At 37.4% G+C, this 24181-nt stretch overlaps 1 protein-coding gene across 1 annotated transcript; it reads left to right on the plus strand.

Moving 5' to 3' along the window:
• slc6a3 (solute carrier family 6 member 3) lies at window positions 1–23389 on the plus strand. Its single transcript, XM_012853327.3, has 16 exons — window positions 1–633; window positions 1379–1501; window positions 1934–2138; window positions 3655–3786; window positions 6543–6759; window positions 10054–10192; window positions 10436–10570; window positions 13341–13444; window positions 14114–14238; window positions 15900–16012; window positions 17489–17617; window positions 17848–17947; window positions 21068–21168; window positions 21377–21544; window positions 21691–21762; window positions 21932–23389. The coding sequence occupies exons 2-16, from the start codon at window positions 1445–1447 to the stop codon at window positions 21953–21955; spliced, it is 1821 nt and encodes a 606-aa protein (XP_012708781.1). The 5' UTR covers window positions 1–633; window positions 1379–1444; the 3' UTR covers window positions 21956–23389.
• The last annotated feature ends 792 nt before the right edge of the window (window positions 23390–24181 follow it).

The following is a 24181-nucleotide window of genomic DNA, read 5'->3' on the forward strand; positions in this document are numbered from 1 at the left end:
CTTGCACTTCCTGTTATGAGGCCATGAAAGGATAAACTAGGCTACTCATGGATATTTATGTTGAAGGTAGGTTAGCATATGTTGAAGTTGTTACTCTTGTATCATTTTTACCAGGCAGATGTACATAACACAGATAAGTAAGAATCAACTAAATTCTTCCATCAGGTAAGAAAATGCAGAGATGGGTGAGAGAGGAGTGAGGAAGAATGAGGCTTATGTGAGGGCAGAGGGAGGGAGGAGAGTGACGGTGATGGGGGAGTGTTGTTGATTGTTCCTCATATTTCAGGAGAGGTCCCGCAGACAGATCTCCATATAAGACCACGGGGTGCTCTGATCTCTGTCTCTGCCACCAGAGACCAGGGGGGTGGGAGGTATTTCCACAGCTCATCACACTGCCAGTCCCTGTCATCTTTTTTTCCTGCTGTCTTAATCCTCTTCTCCTTTCTTAAGTCGGTTTTCAGCGATTGTTGATTCCTATTTTTGCTTCAATTTTGAAATCCTGACCCTAGCCTAACTCATCAGGGAAGGTCTGCACAAAGATGGTCCCCATCAATACGCAGCACACCATAGCATAAGCATCGGAATTAAATAAACTTGGCAGCTGGTGGAGATTTATCGATTTTTGTTTTAAAGGTAAGTGTTTTACTCACGTAAGGTTCTTCTGTTCAAAATGTGTCTCGTTTTCGGGTTATAATATTTAGCTGCAATTAACATTGTATTTGAAATAAAAGTTACGGAATACTTTGCAGTATTTTGCATTTTTCATAGATCCTAATTTACAAAACCTTTAACAAGAATGATATAAGCCCTTATAGATGCTTGTTTCATTAATGAAAACCCACTTATGAAGAAAAGAAAAAAAAAAACTTCTACATGCCTCACTTACTACTTTTTATACCAAAGAAAAGGAATCATATGTTGTCATATTACTGGTAAACGGCATATTGAAACTGTCTGTGTTCAAAATGGTCATAATTAAGTGATAACCTTTAAAGAAGCTCCTTCATCTCCTCTTGTTATTCTCAGTCCAGACCTCATCGCTCTTTGTTGTTTTTCCTCCATTTGCTGCTCACTCTGTCTGTATTTCATGTATAATAACTTCAAAGCTAAATAAATAAATCATGCATGAACTCATATCTATTACATATTGAATTTGTGCTATAGAGTTGCCCACAGGTGACTTTACATGTTATTCAGATGTAATCATATTTCAAACTGATGAAACACTTATTATTATTATGTCATTCATTGCAACTCAATGGCAGCAGTGTGCGGTATCCCAAAGGAAACCTTCTAAATTGCTATGATTAACCTGATTCCTTATAAAGAGAATAATTGATCTCTCCTTTTATGTTGTCTGCGTCATTCTGCGTTCAAGACTCATCAACTGCACCTATACTTCGTTTTCCTCTTCCTTGACTACTGGCAACTCACGGCTGAAGAGATGTCCTCTCTTACAGCCCCAGAAAAATCCTCGTCTAACACAATGGGTCCCAAAGAGGTAAGAAGATAAATAAGAGACAGTTTTAGTGAGAGTAAATAAGAACCAAAAATATTTTTTTCTGGAAATATTGATACGTATAATTTTTTTTTTTGCAGTCCTCCTTATTAGTATTTTTATTACTGTAAGTTTTCATGAGTTGCAGTTGAAAAAACAAAATCCTTTGGCTGGGGCATGGTGTTATGCATGGACAAACCAGGGAGGAGACGGAGACTGATTTAGCAAACGCAGACACGTTTTAAATCATATGTATCAGTGTACATGGAAATTATGCATCTCCTTGTAGATCTGTATTGAACATAGTTTTGCATTTGAGAAGTACAGAACAAGAAGGAAAAACAACATGTTTGGGTTTTGTTTCTTTTTGTCTGAAAAATCCATCACATGCTTTCTTGTAAAACATAAAAAGTGTGACAAAGCCTGGTCTCTCAGGTGGAGCTGATCCTCGTGAAGGAGCAGAATGGGGTCCAGTTCACCTCCACCACCTTAGTAGCTCCGGCCCAGACTAAGCCCACAGGCGTGGATGAGAGGGAGACATGGGGGAAGAAAATCGACTTCCTCCTGTCTGTGATTGGATTTGCCGTGGATCTTGCGAACGTCTGGAGATTCCCTTACCTTTGCTACAAGAACGGAGGAGGTGAGGAGAATAAGGCTCAAGGCTGTCTTTGCGAGGGTAGAAGTTAAACAGATGCTGAGTAATATTGTTTGTTTTGTCATGCACAAGTCCTATTGGCTTACATCCTGGCTTATGTTGGCTGGCGTTTGTATTTTATTATTTTTTTATACCCAAGCGTTCGCAGAGATCAAACTAGGAGGAAAAAACGTCGCAGCTGCTCTGCATAGATTAGCTCTAACAATCAGTGTCACTAATTGTGGCTGTTTAACATAGAGCTGTCATTATGTTTAGAGGCTGTAAACGGGGCTGTGGCTAAAAATGAAATGGCATTTTAGCCATGTTAAGGGCTGACATCCACTATGTAACATCACCAACTTGCAGAAACATGCTGTTGTATTTGATCTAAAGCAAACTGACCAAATTTGAAAATAAAAAAAGCCCGCTAACATAGACTTTTTAAAATTTCTATCCTAATTCTGAGAATTACTTTCTGTGCTTTGGGTGCAGGGCATACAACAACAGGCATTTTTAATATGTGTGTGCGTGTGTTTGAATAATAGTTTCACCATCAACCTAACAGGTTAAAAACAAAACAAATATAAACAAACATCAAGCAGTCAAGTTCTGAGCTGTGACATTTTCCTTGTTATGTAGAGTTCAGTATTAATCACATACGTAAGTCTTTGTATTTTGTCATCAGTTAAAGACTATGACATTTTTGTCATGTGTCTTGATATTGATGGAAACATTACCCTTGTATTTAAAAGATACTATTTAAAGAATATCAACAAACAGCTGTATTTGGCATCAACCTATAAACAGATTTGGATTTGAATTAATTCTAGTATCAAAAACGTTCTGCAGTTGTACGTTTTTGCAACATAAAATTAGCATTTTTAATAATAATGATAATAGAACCTATCTCTTACATGTTTGCAACCACACACGAAGAAATCTATCAAAATGTATAAGTTAAATAATAAGCATTTAAAACTGATAGTATATAAAAATATATTCCAGAAGTTCTGGTCCGAACCACACTAAACACCTCATTTCGTATCTTGAGATGTAAATAGTACATGTTTAAATGATTCAATTAAAGCATCAATAAGTGTTTGTTAAGAAGCTGTTCGTCAGCTGGATGGTTTGTGACTTTTCTATAAAAGGATATTAAACATGTAATATAATCTGTATATAATGTTCACAGAAATTGTTTCTTGATTCAAAAATCTTGTCTGCAATTCATTAAGGTCCTGGAACAGGAACAGGCATACATTTAAAGGGCCAGAAACTGCAACAGTATTTTAAAACAGTTTAAATTCTGCAATATTTAAATTTCATGGTCTTATTTACTTGCAAATAATTAAAAGGTGTCCTTGCAAACCAGCCTTCATAACTGAGCCATATTGCATGTTACCAAAGGTAATTGAAATATGTGCCTATTTCTGTGAATAAAGTGATTTGATAGGTTATTTTCAATGCTATTCAATTACTCTGCTTTGGTAAAATAATGTACATATTCCTGGGTTTTGTGCAGGAGCCTTCCTGGTGCCATACCTGTTCTTCATGGTGATCGCAGGGATGCCTCTTTTTTACATGGAACTGGCCCTGGGGCAGTACAACAGAGAGGGAGCAGCAGGGGTCTGGAAGATCTGTCCCATCTTTAAAGGTATGACGGAAAAATCACCCTTCACATTGATTTCTCAGGTAAGGCTGTGTGCAAAGCCTCAAAATTAATATTGCAGAAATATCTAACACTAAAAACATTGCTGCAGTTCTCTGCAGAGCTTTTTATTCCTGCCCCTTACCATCCCCTCCACTGTATGTCGTTGGCAAAGTAAACTTTGGACGTCTTCTAGCCTTGTCTGTCACACTTACTTTAATTATTATTCTGTTGTCAGATATGCTTACTGTGACATTTCTTAAGTAACTTAGTTATTGTTGCCATTTCCTGGCTTGGGAAGACATTACCTGAATCATATGTTCTTGTCTTTTCGCCTTTTGAAGAGTGGCAGAGAGAAACAGGGATCTGTGTCACATTTATTCACCAGGGAAGCAGGAATTCAAATAAAACTCTTCTCTGCTCTCTGACCAACATGTAAAAGTAAAATTTAAATAAAAAAAAAAGATTTTAGTTGCTGTCTGCTGGGGCACAATGTTTTGGTGTCATTTCAACTTAGAGGGCAAACTTGTCCATAAACTCTGGAACTTGAGCAATACACAATACACCTGTCGAAGGGAGACAAAAAGGTTCCAACAACAAATATGGACTTTTTCCACAGTCTAAATTAACTTTTCAAGAGCTGTATGCCCTACATGTTGGTATTCAAATACAAACAAAAAACAAGCTAAAATCTGAAATTAAATTTAAAATACTACCTGTTGTTGCAGGAATGGTTTTGCACCTGCAAAACTGCTTTTCTTTATTTTTTTTTCTTTTCCGTATGCCCATTTGCCTGCATTCCTGTTTGACAACCCCCCCCCCCTCCCCACACACACACACACACACACACACACACACACACACACACACACACATCCTCTCCCGGTGTCTGCATGTTTTTCTCTCTCTCTGTCTGCCCACATGCCTGCCTGTCCACATGCCAGTCTCTTTTGTCCGCCTGTCTTGTCGTTGAGCAGCGACAGGCATTATTTATCCCTCCCAGAACATCAGGTTCTGTTGCCACTCAGATGGAAAGCAAATGAAAATTGGGCTTTTAGACTCCTTCCCTGATTGTCCAGTCGGGGTGATGCTGGCTGACACTCTCTTCCTGAGTACTTTTCCACACATCGTTAAACAAAGCACAGTTTCAGGAGAACACCAATCCAAACATACACTAATGGAGACTCAAACATTAAGACCCATTTTTTTGTTTTTGAGTGCGTTTACAGGTAGAAAAAATAACCATAAGCTGTGTTCAGTTCAATAAAATACAGGTTTATGCACTTTGTGATCTTTTATAATATAAGCTCTTTGTTCACCTGCTTTTAAGGGAATTCCCTTTGATAATTTGAAGCAAATGACCTAAATCAATATTTTTTTTAACTCTGTTTTGTGTTCAAGTGATCAAGAAAGATAAAATGATACCAGTGGACCATCTGTTGCTCCACAATGATCTGCCACAGTGCTGTTTTGTGTCTTGTAGGTTTGAATGTTTCCCACAGTGTGCACATTGCTCCGTGTAGTTCTATCTACAGTATGTCTGTCTGAGAGTGTGGGCCCCCTGTCAGGGACCACACTGTGTACGTTGACGCTCTAATAACACGCTTCTCTCGCTCTCACTGCAGGGGGATAACAGTAATTATTCAAATGCATGTACGCATGCCCGTATTGACAGTAATTATTCTGATCAACAAGCTGGTTTCCTCTCAGGATCAATGCGTTTGAAGAAAAGGAGCGAAAAACCGGTGATTGAGAGATAGCATGGCATCATGTGGCGTTAATAAGAGGGATTGCTCACTGGACAAATATCACATCCACACTACAAAGATATCAATAGAGTGCAGTTGTGGTCAGGCTTGTCAGCAAAGGTCAACAATTAACTACAGCCTTAGAAGACTGGACACTGCTTCAGATTTAGGGAAAGGGCAGATGTACTGATAATTAAGGCGTAAAGTGTCTGTCCTTAAAAGTTTAGTTTTCGGTTTTGTATGACCTCAGGCGGATTTTACAGATGACTGTATGCTCACAGTGAGGGGAAAAAAACGTTTTTTTTTTCATTTTTCTTCTTGTTTGTTTTTGCTGTGAGATCTTTTTTTTAAGATATAACAAGAAAAACATCCAAGAGTAACACAGACAAGCAAGTAGAATGCTATATTTAATTAACTGCAGTGAAAGGGCTTCTCCATCACTCTGCTATCACTGAAGATCCAAAAGTTTTGTAATCAAAGTAGAGTTTAATTCCTAGGCAGGTCAAAAATGACAGTGAAGAAATGTTTAAATAGTATACAAATACTGAAGAAAAGTAAAACATCAAATAATATATACATTGATACTGAGGTTGATGTGGTCAAAACAGTATTATTGTAAATACCATACAATATCTGTGGGAAAACACCATCCAACCATACCTTTTTAAGAACAGTTAAAAAGCTCTCAAATATGTATCCATCAAATTCATCATAAATAGTCCAAAGCGAAATGGAAAAAACAGAGATACTTGGTTATCTTGTATTATATTTAGCAGGATTAGCGTAAAGGGGATGGATACCAATGCTTGCAAAACTTTTTTATATATACTTTTATATAAGCCAAAGTTTTGGTTTATTAAATAGTGGGGTATATGGAAAAATAAGAGCTTTTGTTGAAACCCCAGCTGTATTTTCTAATATGACTGGCCTCTGAGACTAAACATTATGGGTAGTAAGTTCAAAAGATTGTTTCTGTATAATGTCTTTGATGTTTATCATTTCTGTCCCCCGCAGGTGTTGGCTTCACAGTGATTCTCATTTCCCTTTATGTTGGTTTCTACTATAACGTCATCATCTCCTGGGCACTGTTTTACCTTTTTTCCTCATTCACCCATGAGTTACCATGGGTCCACTGCAACAACACCTGGAACAGCCCAAACTGCTCAGACTGGGCTGACAACAGCTCAATCGGTGACATTTACAAAGCCACGCCTGCTCAGGAGTATTTTGAGTAAGTGTGCTTGTCTGATTTAAACATATTTTCTCTCCCTTGAACCTAACCTAAACCCTCTCTCTTTAAAGGCTCAGCTGCTCGTAATGCTCAGCCCAACCCCTCCTTTTTTTAAACTCTTTTTAAAAAAACATCGGTTTTTCAACACTTAGTTCCTAGAGGGTTAAATATTAAATAAATATCTGTTACCAACCACAGAATAGCTCAAATCTGTCAAAATTCTTTTGCTAGTTTTGATTTACATGGCATTATACGGCAGTCTATCACAAGATTCAACCAAAGTAATGAGGTGAACATAATGCAGTCTGATTCTAAATGTTAACGTGTTATATTTTATTTAGAGCTGCAAGTAAATCAAATGTGTGACATATCATTTTTTATGTAGCTACTTACTGGAGGTCATTTATTTGTGCTTTTTAGACACAGCTGCTCTGCTCCTCAGATGGCAGTTATCTGTCTGCAGGTGTTGGCTTCTGGTATACTAGGGTTGTCAAAATAGCCATTACCCCGATATAATCGATATTGAAGAAATACATTATTCAAAGATGCTCTTTAAATCAATATCAATGGAAAAATCGCCCATTCATGTGTTCCCTCCCTTGAACCTAATTAAAAAGGCAAACATATTTCCAGTTAGAGCTTACAGAGAGATAGTATATTCAGAGGATAACTCCAAGGTTTTTTCCTGCTTATTTTACCTCCCTCTTTATAAAGCTGAGCAGGTGTCCTTTGTTTTTGCAAGTAAGGGGTTGCTCTGTTGTGACAGTCACAGCTCTTCATCCCAGAATGGCTGAAGTGGCAGTGAGCTATTTCCACAGAGCCACCTGCAAACAATGTGACCACAACAGCTGAAAAAATGGCATTACTCTCTCTCTCTCTTAAGGGTGTCTCTGATCAGATCAGGATCAAAGTATAATAAGTATTATGTCAACTTTCAGTCTTTCAGCTTATGAGTGTAATACAGCATAATACAATCTAGTATGCAGGTAGATCCTGAAATTCTTTTGAACGAAGTATTATTGAACACTTCAAGTAACAATTACATCCGCCATTACTTCCATACACAGAGCACTGCTGTATGATGTTTTCATCTGTTATCTGCGCAGGCGGGTCACTTTGGAGTCTTGAACTGCACAGAAAAAAATCTGATGGCGGTCGCATTTGATTAGTTTGACCATGCACAATTTGGTTTTAGCCAAAAATCGGAATTAAGTATCAAGCCCTGCAGTGTAAACGCAGCCTCAGTCAGCTACCAAATCCAGATATTAGTCTGTTTATGTATGTTTATTATTTATTGTTGCTTTCAAGGCTGGTAATTCCATTCCATTGTTGGTGGGTGTGTGGGTGTTAAAGGTAGGAAATACAATGCATATCACTAGCAAGCATTTACTGCCATCTGAATAAGAATGGGCAAGAATCCGATTAAGTAATTCGGTCACAGGCAAAAATTGGTTTAACATTTTTGTGCTTTTGCTTTCTTTATATCTCTTTCTGCTGTCACTTTCTCTGCTCTCTTCTTCTCTCCTCTCAATTTCTGTGATGTTCAGCTGCCCGTTATGCTCGGCCCTTCCTTCCTTTTTCCAACACTTCTCAAAAACTAATTGGAAATCTCACTGCTGAGAGGGTTGAATATTAAAGTTACCATCTACAAAGTTGCTCAATTATGTCAAAAAGATTTAGCTAGTTTTGATTTACATGGCATTACACGGCAGTCTGTCACAAGATTCCACCAAAGTACGTGAACAAAATGAGGTCAGATTCTAAATCTTAATTTGTTTCTATGTGCTAAGTAAGTAAAGGAAATGTTTGACAAGTTTTTTTTAAGTAGATATTTACTGGCGGTCAGATATGTGTGCTTTTCAGACACAGCTCCTGTGTTCCTCAGATGGCAAGGTTGTGTCTGTTTGCGGGTGTTAGCTGTTGGTCCTAGGGTGGTGAAAATAATTGATATATCAATATAATTAGAAAAAAAGTATTCAAAGATACTAATTTGTGTCAAATTTGATAGAAATTGGACCTTTCACATTTGGCCCTAATTGTTGTCCTTTTGCTGACAAAAGGACGACTCTCCCTTATCCTCCCTGCAGCCACAATGATCCGCTGCTGGAAGTTTAATCTCCAGCTGGATAGGCATATATTTTTCTGTCGAGCCAGGAAAATATATGCAATATATGCCCTTTCTATTAACAAGCTATTTTATTAACATAATTTTTGTCTGGAGGATTTTTTTCTAGAAGACAGATGGACAAGAAAAAAAATACAATATAGGAAATATAATGCAACATTACTAGAACTAAATTTTACAGGGCTGCTGCTAAAAATGTTTGCATGGACCAGATCCTTGTTTACGCACTAAAAAGATGTTGTGTCTGCAAGCTGAGGATGCATATGCTTCCCATATAGTTACAAAAGATACAAGTCAACCTGTTATCCAAGGAACAAGCAGGTGCAGACTGGTCCAGTTGTTTCTATTAGGTCAGGCCTTAGCCCTTCATCCGTTGCTGTTTTGCATCCCATCTCAGTCAGTTTGCCATTATTTTCAGACATCACTGAAGTTTATCCTACAGCCATCATGATGTGCAGTTTCTTTCAGCACTATTGGTCAAGAAAAGTAGCTGGCTATTCAAACCAACATTGTTAAATACAGTAATTTGGTAAATGTTTTGGGGATAGTTGTCCTACTTTGTAAGCATATTTTTTTTAGAAATAACTTTTAGAAATACTTTTTTTTATCATGTATCGTCAATACGTCATGGTCCTTATACAAACACATTTAAACAAAATCTTGTTCACTGCATCAAAGAATCAACCTTACACAATGAATACTATACTTTTTTAATACCCTATCGTCCTGAACACAAAAATCATGAAAGTAGTGTATGGAGGTCTACCAGATATTGACATTAATATGTTCTTTACCCTATTTTTGTTTTATTTCATTTTGAATGACTGCATGATTATTTGTGTCATACTGTGCTGTATTATCTAGTTTTAGGTCATTGATATTATTATTGGTTTATTATAGCATTATATGACTGCTATTTCATTTATTCTCTGTATGCACATTGGGCCTGTGTTTTTTTAAGTGATCTATGAATTAAGCTGGTATGGTATGGTAATTGTCATAAGGATTGTTTACATATACATTTTCTCAACAAGTCAGTGCTTCTGATTGTAGGATTGTGATCTTTTATTTGCCACAGTTGGGGCAGCAGCTCACAAGACATTTGATGTATATCTACAATGGTGACTGGGCAAAAGGCATGTTACTAAACTGAATCCTCTGTTTACCAGACGAGCGGTCCTCCATATTCAGGACAGTAATGGTATTGATGACCTTGGACGTCCACGATGGCAGCTAACTTCCTGTTTGGCTGTTGTGATTATTCTACTCTACTTTAGTCTCTGGAAGGGAGTCAAGACCTCAGGCAAGGTAAGACATATAGCCCAAAATATTAAAGTAAAAGAAATTTAAAATTTATTGCAATTATTTTCCACCATCCTAAGTCTAGAATTAATTAAAGTGTTTACTCAAAGAGCACTGAGCCCTGCTTCATTACTTTTACCAGCATGTGTATGAATATCAGCTTGCCAGCTTTTATTTAATCTCCTTGTAAAGGTTTGAGTTACCCATAAGTGTCTGATGATGTGTGTGTATGCCATGTGGCTCTTTAAGGTTGTTTGGATCACAGCAACCATGCCCTATGTGGTCCTGACTGTCCTGCTGCTCCGCGGAGTGACTCTGCCTGGAGCCATCGATGGCATTAAAGCGTACCTCTCTGTTGACTTCCTGAGACTCTGTGATGCCAAGGTGAGTCCAGACAGACCAACCGGCGGATACAAGGGAGATTTGAAGGGGATGCTGCATGGCGAGGACAGTGGTGGCTGAAAGCTCTCAGAAGAAACGCCTTGACATTTTGTCTGTTTATTTCTTCATCTAGCATAAGCTTAAAAAGTGCTAAGACACCTGAAATTGGACAAAGTATTAACTGTCCTAAAAAACAGAATATATTGTTCTGTATTTTCTAATATACACTGCCAGCCACAACCATTGACACCCATGGCACAGATGGGTAAAAAGCCTTAGAGCCAAGCAATCCTTTAAGGCAAAAGCACAGACTCACTATGAGTCCTAAAAGAATTAAACATTTTATTTGACTTGGGACTTTTATGGTGACAGGTGGGTTGCATGTTTAGAAACAACTAGTTTCAATGAAATCACAAATGTCACATGTGTACGACAATTCCTTTGAAATAAACGTAACTGAAGTATGTTGTACTTATTTTTATATTGATCAGACTTTTCTTGGACCGTCTGACATCTTGTTTGCTTTGCGTGTAAATATGACATGACATAGACAAGCATTATTTTAGTCCCTGCCGATTAGGCTAAATGAGCCCCCATATTTATTTCCACACCTTTCACAGAGAGCAGGATGGGGAGGGATGCTAAAAAAATATCTAAAGCTTAATGTTAGCAAACTGCAGCAAAGCAGGGCATCTTGGTTTCGCTGAAAATTTCCTTAACAGCCATTAGATACAATCGACGTGTCAACAGCCAGTGAAGCCAAATGCCTTACATACCTTAGTACATCAGACATAGGCCCCTCTCAATAAAGCGTGGTCTCTCCCATGAACTTCAGCCGGTCAGCGACATAGCCTCCTGGTGTGTAGCTGCAGTGTGTGTGCTCCAGCAGCTCTCAGGAGAACAGGAAGAACCTGCAGCGCGTAGTGAGGTCAGCTGAATGCATAATTGTATCACAGCTGCCCTCTCAGATTAACACTGACTCATAAAAAAAACGGCAGCATTATTGCAACAGACTCAACTCACCCAGGACACATTGTTTTTTCCCCCACCGCCATCCAGTAAAAAGTTTAGGAGTTTAAAAACCCTATCCAACAGATTAAAAAACAGCTTTTTATCCCAGAGTGATCAAATCAATCAACCCCTATCGCTTGAAGAAATATCATAGAGAGATAGCTGTAAATACCCTGATAGCTGCTAAGCCTTTTTTTTCTGTGTGAATAACTTGGCGTATTATTTTTGTAAGTATATTAGGAGTGGGGTTAAGGGTGCTAGTTTTTACTCAAAGTAATTTTAAAGCAAGGCCATGACAGTAATGCTTCCAATTAAAATATTAACATATATTTCAGGATGTGGTGGCTCCCTGGAAACGTTCACTCTGGATCTGAAATCTGAGTATTTGAGAAATACATCTTTCTGAAAAAAAAAATGGTGTCGTGTCACAATTCATTTATTTATTTTCAGAACTTAATTGTCTTCCACTGTACTTAACAATGTGCATTTCATGCCCACTGTTAGGTGGAAAATATCGTGAATCAGTGGACCTGTCCTCTCTGAAAGTCCCTTGGAACTTTGTTAAAGTGCATGGCATCTTGACGTCTCTGAAGTAATATTTTAAATAAAAATCTGGTGATCTCTGCTATACAACTGAAAACTGTTAGTCCTTGAGTTCATGGTTACCCCAGTCCCCAGAACTATTACCATAGAAATGCTGTGGAGTGGGATTGAATAGAAGAACGTATAAGAGAGAACACAAGACTAAAGAAATGATCAAATATTAATCTTTCCTTCTTTGCTCAAACCTTACCAAAATGTTACAGGCAAAACAATGTTGTACAGAGTATTGGCAGCACCACCAGCGATTTAGACAAATAGGTTGTTTTTTCTCATGGGACTCCGCCTGAACAATTGAATAAAAGCACTCAGATTAAAAAGATCTCAAAATCTCAAATTTCCACCCTGAGATTATGTCAAAGGAATAAAAGATATATTTATTTTATGATTGTTTTTACACAACTTTCTCAGAGGTGCCAAGTGATAGGTATCTGTATTTGATGGGCTTAAACACTGCACTATGTAGAAAGCTGGTCTACAGAGTAATGTTATTGCTGCTTGAAATTACTGAAAGTGAAAGGTGATGGACAGTGTCAACAGGTGCAAGGTACATACTATTTATACTAGTAGAAAGTCACGTTAACTCTTAGAATGGTAGTAGCCATTGTTTTTGTAATGAAAAACTTCCCATTAACATTTTCAGGTTGTGACTCTATGTAATAATGTACAGTTTCCTCTGGCAATTCACCTCTTATTTCATGATGTATTATTTTGTTATGTAATGGAAAATCAAAAGGCTGTTATAAAGATCTGAGAGGTGTCAGTCCTTCCCTGCTGCAAACCAGTCTGAGAATTTGATTAAGCATTATATTGACTCAGACAGGCACTTTAACAGGATTATTACATTCATAATTTTTTCACTTTCCCACACTTGCTATTGACTAATTTTAGGTATCATAGAGCTCAAAAAGCCAACATGTAAGACCAAGCTTGAGAAACCTTGATGGAGAGACACTGAGAAATTTATGTGAGCAATTGGCAAATTAGACTAAATAGATGCATGGAGCAGCAATTTGCAAAATTACCCCTCGTATTCATATGTGTCTTTCATCTACTGCTGTTGAATGAGTTTCCTGCAATTATCTCTAATAATGGCTTTTTTCCTCTCCTGCACCTTTTGTTTGCCGCTTCACACAAGTGTGCTTGTTCTTTCGCTCCCCAGGTCTGGATCGAGGCCGCAACACAGATCTGTTTCTCGCTGGGCGTCGGGTTTGGTGTGCTAATTGCATTTTCCAGTTACAACAAATTCAGCAACAACTGTTACAGGTATACACACACACAAACACACACACACACACACACACACACACACACACACACACACACACAAATGCAGTGATAGGCAGGTGGGGGTTCATCAAGGCAGAAGGAGGTGGAGAACTTGTTCTCTTGTTCAAGCATGCACACTGCACAAGCAGGTAAAATAGAATAACCTTTGAAGCTTCTAAAAACGAGTATTTGACAAGAAGCGGTGCGACATAAAGCTTCACCGACAAGACAAACTGTTAAATTCTTGGAAAATGAAAAGCGACCCAAAGAAAGGCTTTCATCTCCCCTTTTGGTGTTATATTGTTCCTGAAAGCTGAGATAAAACCCCATCACAGTTGTAGTAGAATTCAAATTCGAGGTCAAGATTCTCTACAGGTAAAGCTTTGGATAACTTTCATTCAGAAAAGTTATCTAAAATTCACATTCTCTGCTTTCCATTTTCTAGACTTTATCAAAAGCAACTCGGGCTCACATTGACAGTTTGTCCCCCACCAACTTCATACAATGATCAGAAAGACAGTCACTGTTTTCTGGACCATTTTTAATTGGCATAACTTGATTAATTAATGAATTAATGATTATGATTAGCAGGGTAAGATGTCCCTGTGTGCTGGCTGAATAACAGTTTTCATACTATCATTCTGGGCTTCTCTTTGTTTCATTTAGGGATGCCATCATAACCAGCTCCATCAACTCTTTGACGAGTTTCTTCTCCGGATTTGTTGTTTTCTCCTTTCTTGGGTACATGTCCCACAAACACAACGTGGCTCTAGATAAAGTCGCCAGAGATGGTATGTTCTTATTATGACCTCAACTTCTTGGTTCAATGTGTTAGGAAGAATACGTAGTTTTTTTTACTATTACTACTATTCTTACTATACAATTTATGTTCGTTTTATATGATTTTGAAACTGGTATATGTTGTATGAGTTATTATTTTGACCAATGTGTCTTGGATGCAACTTGAGATAACCAAAGTGTACACCGATCAGGCATAACATTATGCCCACATGCCCGATGGAGTGTTGTTCTCTCTTTTACTGCCAAAGTAGCCCTGACCCATCGAAGGTGTGTGTAGTATCCAGCACTAAGATGTTGGTCATGAGGCTGGGTCGCCATGGATCAAACTTGTTTGTCCAGCACATTCCAACAGGGCATGAACGGATTGAAATCTGGGGAATCTGGATGCCAAATGAACATCTCAAACTTGTTGTGTTCCTCAAATAATTATTGAACCATGGTTGATGTGTGGCAGGTCACTTCATACTGCTGAAAAAGACCACTGCCCTTTGGGAATATTATTTGCACCCTGGCATCATTGTGACTTTGCAGACCCAAATGCAAAGGACCCACTGTTTATTTACACACTTTTATATTAAAACCAATATTACCTCTTCAGCCATTGGGGCTATAATAGGTTGTCTGTTGGACAGGACCAAACCTGTCATTCTTCTCTCCCCACATGAATCCATGATCTTTGGGTACCCATGAGCCTGTTGCAGGTTCACCACAGTTTATTCTTTGCACCTTTGATAGAAACTGACCACTGCAGACTGGGAACAACCCACAGAAGATTCATTTTTGATTGTCTTGTGGCTAGTGAAATCAACATCACTATTTGGCCCCTGTCATACGCCATTAAATCCTCATGCTTGGCAATTTCTAAATGTGAGGACAAAAAGTTAATGTTTCACTTATATATATTTCACCTACAAACAGGTGTTGGTGGAATCAATTTTCAGTAACAATACAAAGTAATCGCAACAGTTTCAAACTAATCAGAAGCTACATACCAAACCAGGCAGCCCTGCTATACATGCATGCTAGGATTGTTGTCTCATATATCTCCCTGCATGGCAGCATGGGCACAAGCCGTTCCTACTGCAACCAAACACATATGCTCACTATACAACCAAGGAATTAAAACTATGGATGAAAAGCCAATACGCCATTGTCACTGTACCATCCTTAAGAAATATAAGTTAATGAGTTTTGATAGCTGTGACAATTTTTACTTTGTTAAATTGATTCACTAATGCATTAATTATTTTGCACCTGAGCCACTAAGTACATTTGTTGAGAGACAAAACAGCATCCGAGTCACTAGAAGCTCTTAAATCATTACTGTAAAAAAAAAAAAAAAACATACTCTAGGACCAGCTTTGGACAGACGGCCCTGTCCATTAATGACTCTAAGATCTGAAACTCATTAGCATCTGACATCAAGACCTGATTTTAAAATGTTCTCTTCCAGGCTTAAAAACTGGTTAAAGACCAACCAAAACACTATGTTTGTTTGCATTGTCCCTGTCAATAAAGATGAATGAATGAAGGAATGTGCAATAAAAACATAATCAGTGGTACTCATCAGTGGTCATAATTTTTTAATCTTATGGCTGATCATTGTATGGGATGTGCTACTGTTTACTTATCTGATTTTTCTCTGCCTTAGGTGCTGGATTAGTGTTTGTCATTTATCCAGAAGCCATTGCAACGTTACCTGGGTCATCAGTGTGGGCGGTGATTTTTTTCATTATGCTGCTGACACTTGGCCTTGACAGTGCAGTAAGTATCCAGCTGCACACATTAGTTTATCTAATTAACACTTCATTATTTGGAATAACCACTGTAAGAGTGACTGGGATGCAAATTGCCAACATTTGTTGGTAACTTATTCACATTTTACTTAGAGATGTAACAACCAGAATTTTGTGTCCAGTTACCAAGCTTGTTTTTTTTTAAAGCTTTGGCATTCTAATAACAACTTCTAATTAATAACGTTATTATAGTAAGATATTAAAACATAAAAAATGAAAATTCACCCAGTTATCATAATCAGTCACTAATTATTGATATAAGGACCAAAGGCAATGTGTAACTAAGGAGTTAAAATAAAATAAAATAATTAAAATTTTAATTAATGTTTTTTTTTAAAAACAAAACCAAAAATAAATGCTTCAAGTTGATTTTAAACTGGCCTTTTTATCTGAAAGGCAAAGAGTGCTCTTTGCCTTTCAGGCAAAGAGCACTCTCAATATGTATTACAGCAGCACTTACTAACATTTTAACTTAATATATCCTCTTCTAAGTCCCTGCGATAGTAATCTAAGTGTTTAGGAGACCCTTAAGAGGTCTGCCATCTCCCCCCCCCCCCCACTGTCTCTGGCAGAAAAAACACACTTGTAACTTTCTATGCTGTTCTCCTTTTCACGGTAAGACAAACAGCTTTATGGCAGCCCAATGTAAGGTCACTGGGATAGCCACACGTCCGTTGCTTCACTACTCACAGGTTATCATAAAACACTTTTACACTAGTTTACATTATATATATTAGACAATGTACAATACTACCCACATCTTCAGACATTTGGTCGTGACATACGTCTTTCAGCTGCTTTAAAAGTGGTGGTGTGCTGCAGCTGGGGGGTTTGGGGCACCTGGAGGGCAGTCAGTGTTTACGACAGTGCTATATTAACTGGCCCCTGTAGGGGGAGCACCACTTGAAAATAACTTAGTGCTGCTTTAATTCTGCCAACATTTTCAAATTCAGTCCATGACAGAGGTGCCAAACTGAAAGGAAACAAACAAAGTACCTTTGGTGTACTCCCGATACCCATCCTGTAGTTTTGCTCTCTGTTACTTTCTCGGAGATAGAATGACCTGCAGACATAAAATACACCTTTCTAGTTTAACAGGATGTTGCACAATGAAAATAGCTAACTGTCCATTTTTTCTCCCTGAGGAACTATACTGCAGAATATTGCTGACAACGTGACCTGTTAAGACTTAGTATTTTGGATTCATGATCAGAAAAAGATCAGCTTTTTACTTTTTTGTGTAGATGTCTACTGTTCGGGGCCAATCAAGTTGAAAGTTGTCCGATTCGGTTTGCCAGTGGATACGTCCGTGCATCTCTTATTTTAATAATAATCCGATTTTTTTTTTCTTATTTTTGTCTTTTAATGTCATTCAAGCAAACATCTGCTTTTTGAATCTCTCTCACTTTGTGTGTCCTTCTGACTTCTGTGGTTCTCTCCATAGATGGGGGGTATGGAGTCGGTGATCACAGGACTGATTGATGAATTCAAATTCCTTCACAAGCATAGAGAGCTGTTCACCCTCTTCATCGTTGTTTCGACGTTTCTCATATCACTCTTATGTGTCACAAATGTGAGTTTCTTACCAGTAAGACTTTTGCATGCCATATTTGTTTGCTTGGTTATAAATATTTATTCCTGCAACACTGGTCAATTCTACTAACTTTAAACCCTTAATTGGAGCAAATATCTCATCAATGTTCTGCCAAAATGTTAATATTTGGATATGCAATCCACCTTGTGAAAATCTATCAAAATACCAAATAAAACTCACACACTTTGTGTTTTCTTTCTCTCTTTAAGGGAGGGATGTATGTGTTTACTCTGCTGGATCACTTTGCAGCAGGAACATCAATTCTCTTTGGAGTGCTTATTGAAGCCATCGGCATCGCCTGGTTCTATGGTGAGATGAGCTAAAGTAACAAGGAGAGAAACCACTTGATACATTTTTGTTTTCATGACCAGCAAAGCTGATGCTTTATTAAGGGTGTGAAGAGAAATTGTTTGGTCTGGGTGTTATGTGCCCCAAATACAACATACCTTTTATAAGATATAAGAAACCTCCAGGTAGAAGGTTTATTTCTGCTTGCAGTTTTTGCCCCTTCAGGTCTGCCCCCAAACTGGTCATGGGTTATTAGGAAAACTGTCGGTGTGGTGTTAATGAAATAAACAAACAGAGAGAGAGTCTGACCTATGACTGTGTTAGGTCTCTGCTCACTCAGCAATGGTGAGTCAACCAGCAATGAAAATCATTGCCCAGGACCAGGCACTTCCTTTTGTGTAATCTCCAATAGCAAACTCAGTGGTTGTAGCTATGGTTGGGATCAAATAAGTCATTTTCTACCCAGAAAAGAAGAATCTCGTGAATCTCCTTTCAGTATGAAGTTTGCATGTTCTTGCCCTGCATTTGAGGGTTCCCTCTCCCTCTGTTTTCCTAGCTCTTTCTAAACATTTTCGCTCATTCTAAACATTTTCTAAACATACTTACAGTAACTTTTCCCTCCATTTTGCCTTTAGATGTGAATGTGTGCATGCATTGTGTCCCGTCCTGTTGATCTCTGTTGGTCCCGTGATGTACTTATGACCTGTTCAGGGTTTACCCCAGTTTCTGCCCACTAACTGCTGGAGACAGGCTGAGTCATGGGATGACTTTAAGGGCCTCGGGTCCTCCCTGCAATGCTCAAGTGGGAACTGAGGACTGGAGACAATGAAAAGGTGGATGGGTTGATGGAAGAGTGAGTAGTGGTTAGCACGTTTTTACCTATAGGTAGAAAGATGCATGTTATAAGGGAAGAACAACAACAATGCATGTACCTGTATTCCTAAGGACAAGTTCAAGAGGAGAACAATTAACCTATCGTCCATAATTTGGAGTGGGAGAGGAAGGTGAGAGAGAACAAGTATAAGAAAAGCATGAGAAAATACGTTTAGCTTTTTTGCAACAATTTTAAAACGACTTTGTACCTTGGAACCAGTAACCAGCACACCCTACATGTTTTCAGAGGCAAAACATGCACTATAGCCTTTGTTTTAACAGGGCATATAAAGATTTTTTCTCCCGAAAAACATCAGAAAGTTTTTTTTTATTCACTTATTTGTTTTCTACGAATTGAAAATATGAACAAGCGGAAAGTTATAAAGGTCTGGGAGAACAACTGACGTGAACTTCCACACTGAGTTTTCTCCCCCATGGCTTCTAACCGAGAATGTGGAGAGGTGAACGCAGGTCTGATTATTACCAAGGCCCCAGGCAAAGGCGTAAGGATATTACCCCACTTTGCTGGGTCTTGACCTTGACAAGCCTGATAAATCAAGCCTGAGGCCTCAATGGACTTTAGTTGGTCTTTTTTTATATCTTTATAACTAGTGACAGAAACCCTTGACCCTCTGGCTACTGTGGTTTTTCATTCTGCTGTCCAATACCTTAGAACTATTTGTTGAACTGAATACCTGGTCGTCAGTCTGGATATATTTTTCTGTGCTGAGGAATGCCTTTCAGGCAATAAGGCACCATGGAGAAAAAAAATCTTAAAACAATTAAATGGAATGAGTAAAGGGAATTACTCTGCTTTCGCCAAATTATTTTAAGCAAAGTACAATTTGTGTTTTCCTCCTTTAACTGATATGGCGGATATCATACTGGAACTTGTTGAGAAAAATATACGATTCTTTGACTGTTCTACTGATACTGAATTTTTCTTAATGTATTTAGCCACTGGAGAGAGGAAATGGATGAAAAAAAATCTAGACATCATTTTCATCCATCATGAAATTTACTATTTATCCATCATTAAGGTAACTGAGCCAATTAAAATATTGACATGAGATAAAAGGTATTCCATTATTTCTTACTCTTTCATTCTACCCAGACATCTCAGTCCAAAAGTGAAAAGTACATGCACTCAAAGAAAAATCTGTTATTTCCCATTCTGCTATTTGTGATTGACCTCTCTAAACACATTTCCAGTTTTCACTTTTTTATTTACAGCTGGAGTTTACCACTTCCAAGTAGGGGAGTTTTGCACGTGTTTAACTGCAGGCACCTCAGGATCTACAGCCACTAGTTTGTGATACCGCTACTATTAAATTATCCATCCTATATCATCTAAGGAGTAATGTGATTCTTAAATCTGTAGACAGGAAACATGTATGTTGGAATATTTAAAAATGTGCAGTATGTTGGTCTGAAAGTTAGAAAATGAAGATGGTTCTGTAAAAGGTTAGGTTTTGTCATACCTTTCAAGTATGGCACTCCCATTCTGTATAGTCCATGTAATTTGGGATCAGGAGTGTGTAATTCACAGTGCTCTACTGCTTTTTGATGGGGAAAGTTACTTTTCACATTATATTTCTGTCATACTTTTATATTTAATGATTGAATTGATGAATTAAGTGTATACCTGAAAAGTAAAAAATATATGGATGTCCCCAATTGGTCAGATAATTATTAGACAAATTAATCACAAAGACAATGGGATACCATTAGTTGCATGCTAGGTATTTGAATCATGATCTCTGTAGACACAACAGTGAGATTAATGGGTCAATACTGCAACACTTGCATTGCAGTCGTGAAAATCTACAATATACATGACACAAGATTTAAGCCATATAAATAAAAAGGTTAAGAATAAATTATGTAAAACATAAATGTCTACATCCCATCAAGCCAAAAAGCTTTGATAGGCCATAATCGTCTGATTACTTATGTTATACTATCTAAAAATATATATTTATATGATGATATGCACAACACCCTTGATCTATGTATAAGCTGATTTTGTGATAATTTGCTTGAACTTTAACTTTAGAGCAACACATCTGGTGTGATTTGTAATGTGTTTATTTATTTATTTTTGGGGGGGGGGGGGTGGTTGCAGTGCTAATCTGGCATTTGTTCATCATACCTTTTTAATACTTACCTCCCCTCCCCCTTCCTCCCCAACAGCCTCATCACACTTCCAGCTCTACCCAAAAGTTGATAACTTGCCATTGTAGTACTAAACATCACTCTGTGTTTTAGGAGTGGATCGTTTTAGCGACGACATAAAGGAGATGATTGGCCACAGACCTGGGAGGTACTGGAGGCTGTGCTGGAAGTTTGTTAGCCCTTGCTTCCTCTTGGTGAGTCTGAGCCACTATTGACTTTCAAATTATAACAGAAACATGCATAAAGCTGACATTCAATTGTATTGTTTTGTACAGAAACTTGTACAAACCTGTGTTTCTGCTTGTGGCCACTGATGCTAATCGTCTCTAGTCAAATTGTTAAAAATTCCTTTTAGGAAGATACTCTAAAGTTTCCGTTTTGTTCCGTTTCACCTGATCATAGTTTATGGTTGTGGTGAGCTTTGCCACGTTCAACCCTCCAAATTATGGATCCTACATGTTTCCTCAATGGGCTAACATGCTGGGGTGGTGTCTGGCCATGTCATCGATGACCATGGTGCCGCTGTATGCCATCTACAAGCTCTGCATACTGCCCGGAAGGTTTTGCGACGTAAGTCTTCTTGGTCAAAACTATTTATCGTCCGTGTGCATGTAGATTTTTTTTTTTATCTTTAGTTTGCTTTGGTACAGTAATACATTTTTTGCAAGTGGGGTTCTAGTGTTTAAGGACGGGCACTAATCACTCTTCCCTAACAGCGGCTTGCTTATGCCATCACTCCTGAGACAGAGCATCATCTGGTAGACAACGGAGAAGTCCGGCAGTTCACTGTGAGTGTAACCCTAATCAATAACATTTTCAAACCTGATCAAATCTTCAACATTTAAATGACATCCTTTAATTCCTTGATGTTAGGACAGCTTGCTGTTAGATTTCTATCTTTGTTGTACCACAATACAGTGTTTAGCTTTAAGGGCATGCTATGTTTTAATCCCACAGCTGCATCACTGGTTGGTCGTTTGAGAGGTGCAGAAAGAAACATGGAAGAGGTAAAGGAGAAAGAATGTCAGAGTGGATGCTGGATGCATGCAAAAATAGAAGTCTAAAGAGCTACAGAGTGAAGACAGCCATGTGAACTGATCGCAGGGATTAGGATGCAGAGTTTAAAAGTGCCAAGAGAAAAAAAGAGAAAAAAAATCCACAGAAATTGTAGTGTTGTTACATTTTAATAGTGGATGTGTAAAACTGTGCATTGGCCCCTATCTACTGTTTCTCCACAAGCTCATGAATGGGATTCAGTGAAATAGTTCATTTGGTGTTCAGCCTGCTATTTCCGTAAATGCAAAAAGTCCATGAATGCATATCATGGAAGTTTTAGACAGCTATGTATTAGTGTGATGAATCTTCCCTATGTTTTATACCAGTAGGCATTTCTTACTGCTGCTGAATGAACACAAAAAGATATTGTGAACATTATTTGAAGTGCTTAGTAGCACAATTTCAGAGACAGTTTTGTTAAATTTATGATGTTGTAGAGGTGCTGCACTGAAACATTCTTTTTTTTTCTAATGGACTTAAAACAGAGAGCTTAATTTATTTTTGTGCATTTCCACATTTCCTGAAAACTATTTGGCTCTAAAATAATTTAACTGTAAAGAACACACTACCGTAATTCTTAAATCTGAACAAGACTATGTAGTTAATAATTTTAATTTTAAGACTGTTATGATTGCTGTAGCCTTATGGAATTTAACGATCTTTGTTTACATGAAAATTGCTTAGTTACATACAATGTTTTATTGTTTCTTAAAACTTGGTTTTACAGTTTTATAACATGTTACAGTTGATGTTCTTTTAGGTGACAAAATACATAAAATATGCTATATAAACTGGCCATTTGTCGCACCATTTTAAAGTATAAATATATATATGTTAAAAACATTTAAAAAAAGGAAACTCCAGAGCCCCCAAAAGGTCACTTTTTAATTATTCCCAAAAATATTAATGGTTTAATAATTAAGTTGGTATTTTATTTGACTTGTAAAGAAAGCTGGCTATGGTGGAGATTATTGTGTCTCTACTACATCACTTAGTGGTGGTAGCTCAGGTACTCGGTAATGTTCTTTAAAAGCATCACATAAGGCATTACATTATCATTGCATTTCATGATATCTTTAGACTGTAAATAAATCTGGACTGTTCAAGACCAAAATTTATGATTATTCTAGATCAGTCTGGAACAGAATTTGTGGGAGAATACAAAGGTATAACAAAGGTAGCATAACATCATAACACATTTCTTGCTATTCAAGATAGATTGTTCATGTAATTATTTCTTACACAGAATCATTGGTAAGTCTTTGTTACAATGAATTAGGAGATTTAATGTTTTAAACTTGGAGAAAATTGGACAAAGTATCTATAATTTTTTTTATTAAAAAATATTTCCAAATGTTAATATATATATATATATATATATATATATATATATATATATATATACAACATATGACATATGACATGCAAGTATACATTTAGAGTACATTAACCAAACCACAAGATTGGAAAAACATGTTTTCAGTTACTTTTTAAAGAAAGAAACTGTAGCAACACATCTTATTTTTGTAACAGAGTTCCACATAACCAGATTCTAGGTATAATTAGAAGACATTTACTTGAAGATGTTACATTTATTTCTTGGATGTATTTAGAACAGGTCTTAAAACATTGGAAGGAGCAGGACTGTTTTGACCTGCAAACCAAAAAGGTATATTTTAAAATGGTCTCTTTGTTTAACCTATTTATTTAAAATAATGTGCCTTTTGGTTTTATTTGGTAGGCTTAGATACAGTGTTTTAATTGGTTCAAATTAATGTACTAACTGCTTTTTATTATCCATCAAATATATGTCACAGTTTCCTAATCAGAAGGATATATGAATATTTATGTACTATCTAAATTAGGTTGTATTAGGAAGGTTATGACTTTATAAACATCTCTAATGTATTCCAATGTAGTGTCGTAATATGTGTACCTCAATATCAAGATCAGAATCCAAAGGGACACCTGGTTTAAAAGTCATGCTCAAAGGTTTTAAGAAACAGACAACTCAACAGTGGGTATAAATATGTTTTTTTTTAGGTTATCAGGATCTAAAAGTAGAATCTCTTTGGACCTCATTAGCATTAAGATGTCATTGGACAACTAGCATTTGACATATTAGAAGTGACCAGAGAGGCCATTTACCTG

Source organism: Fundulus heteroclitus, chromosome 3, assembly GCF_011125445.2.
Source record: "Fundulus heteroclitus isolate FHET01 chromosome 3, MU-UCD_Fhet_4.1, whole genome shotgun sequence".
NCBI classification, from domain to species: domain Eukaryota; kingdom Metazoa; phylum Chordata; class Actinopteri; order Cyprinodontiformes; family Fundulidae; genus Fundulus; species Fundulus heteroclitus.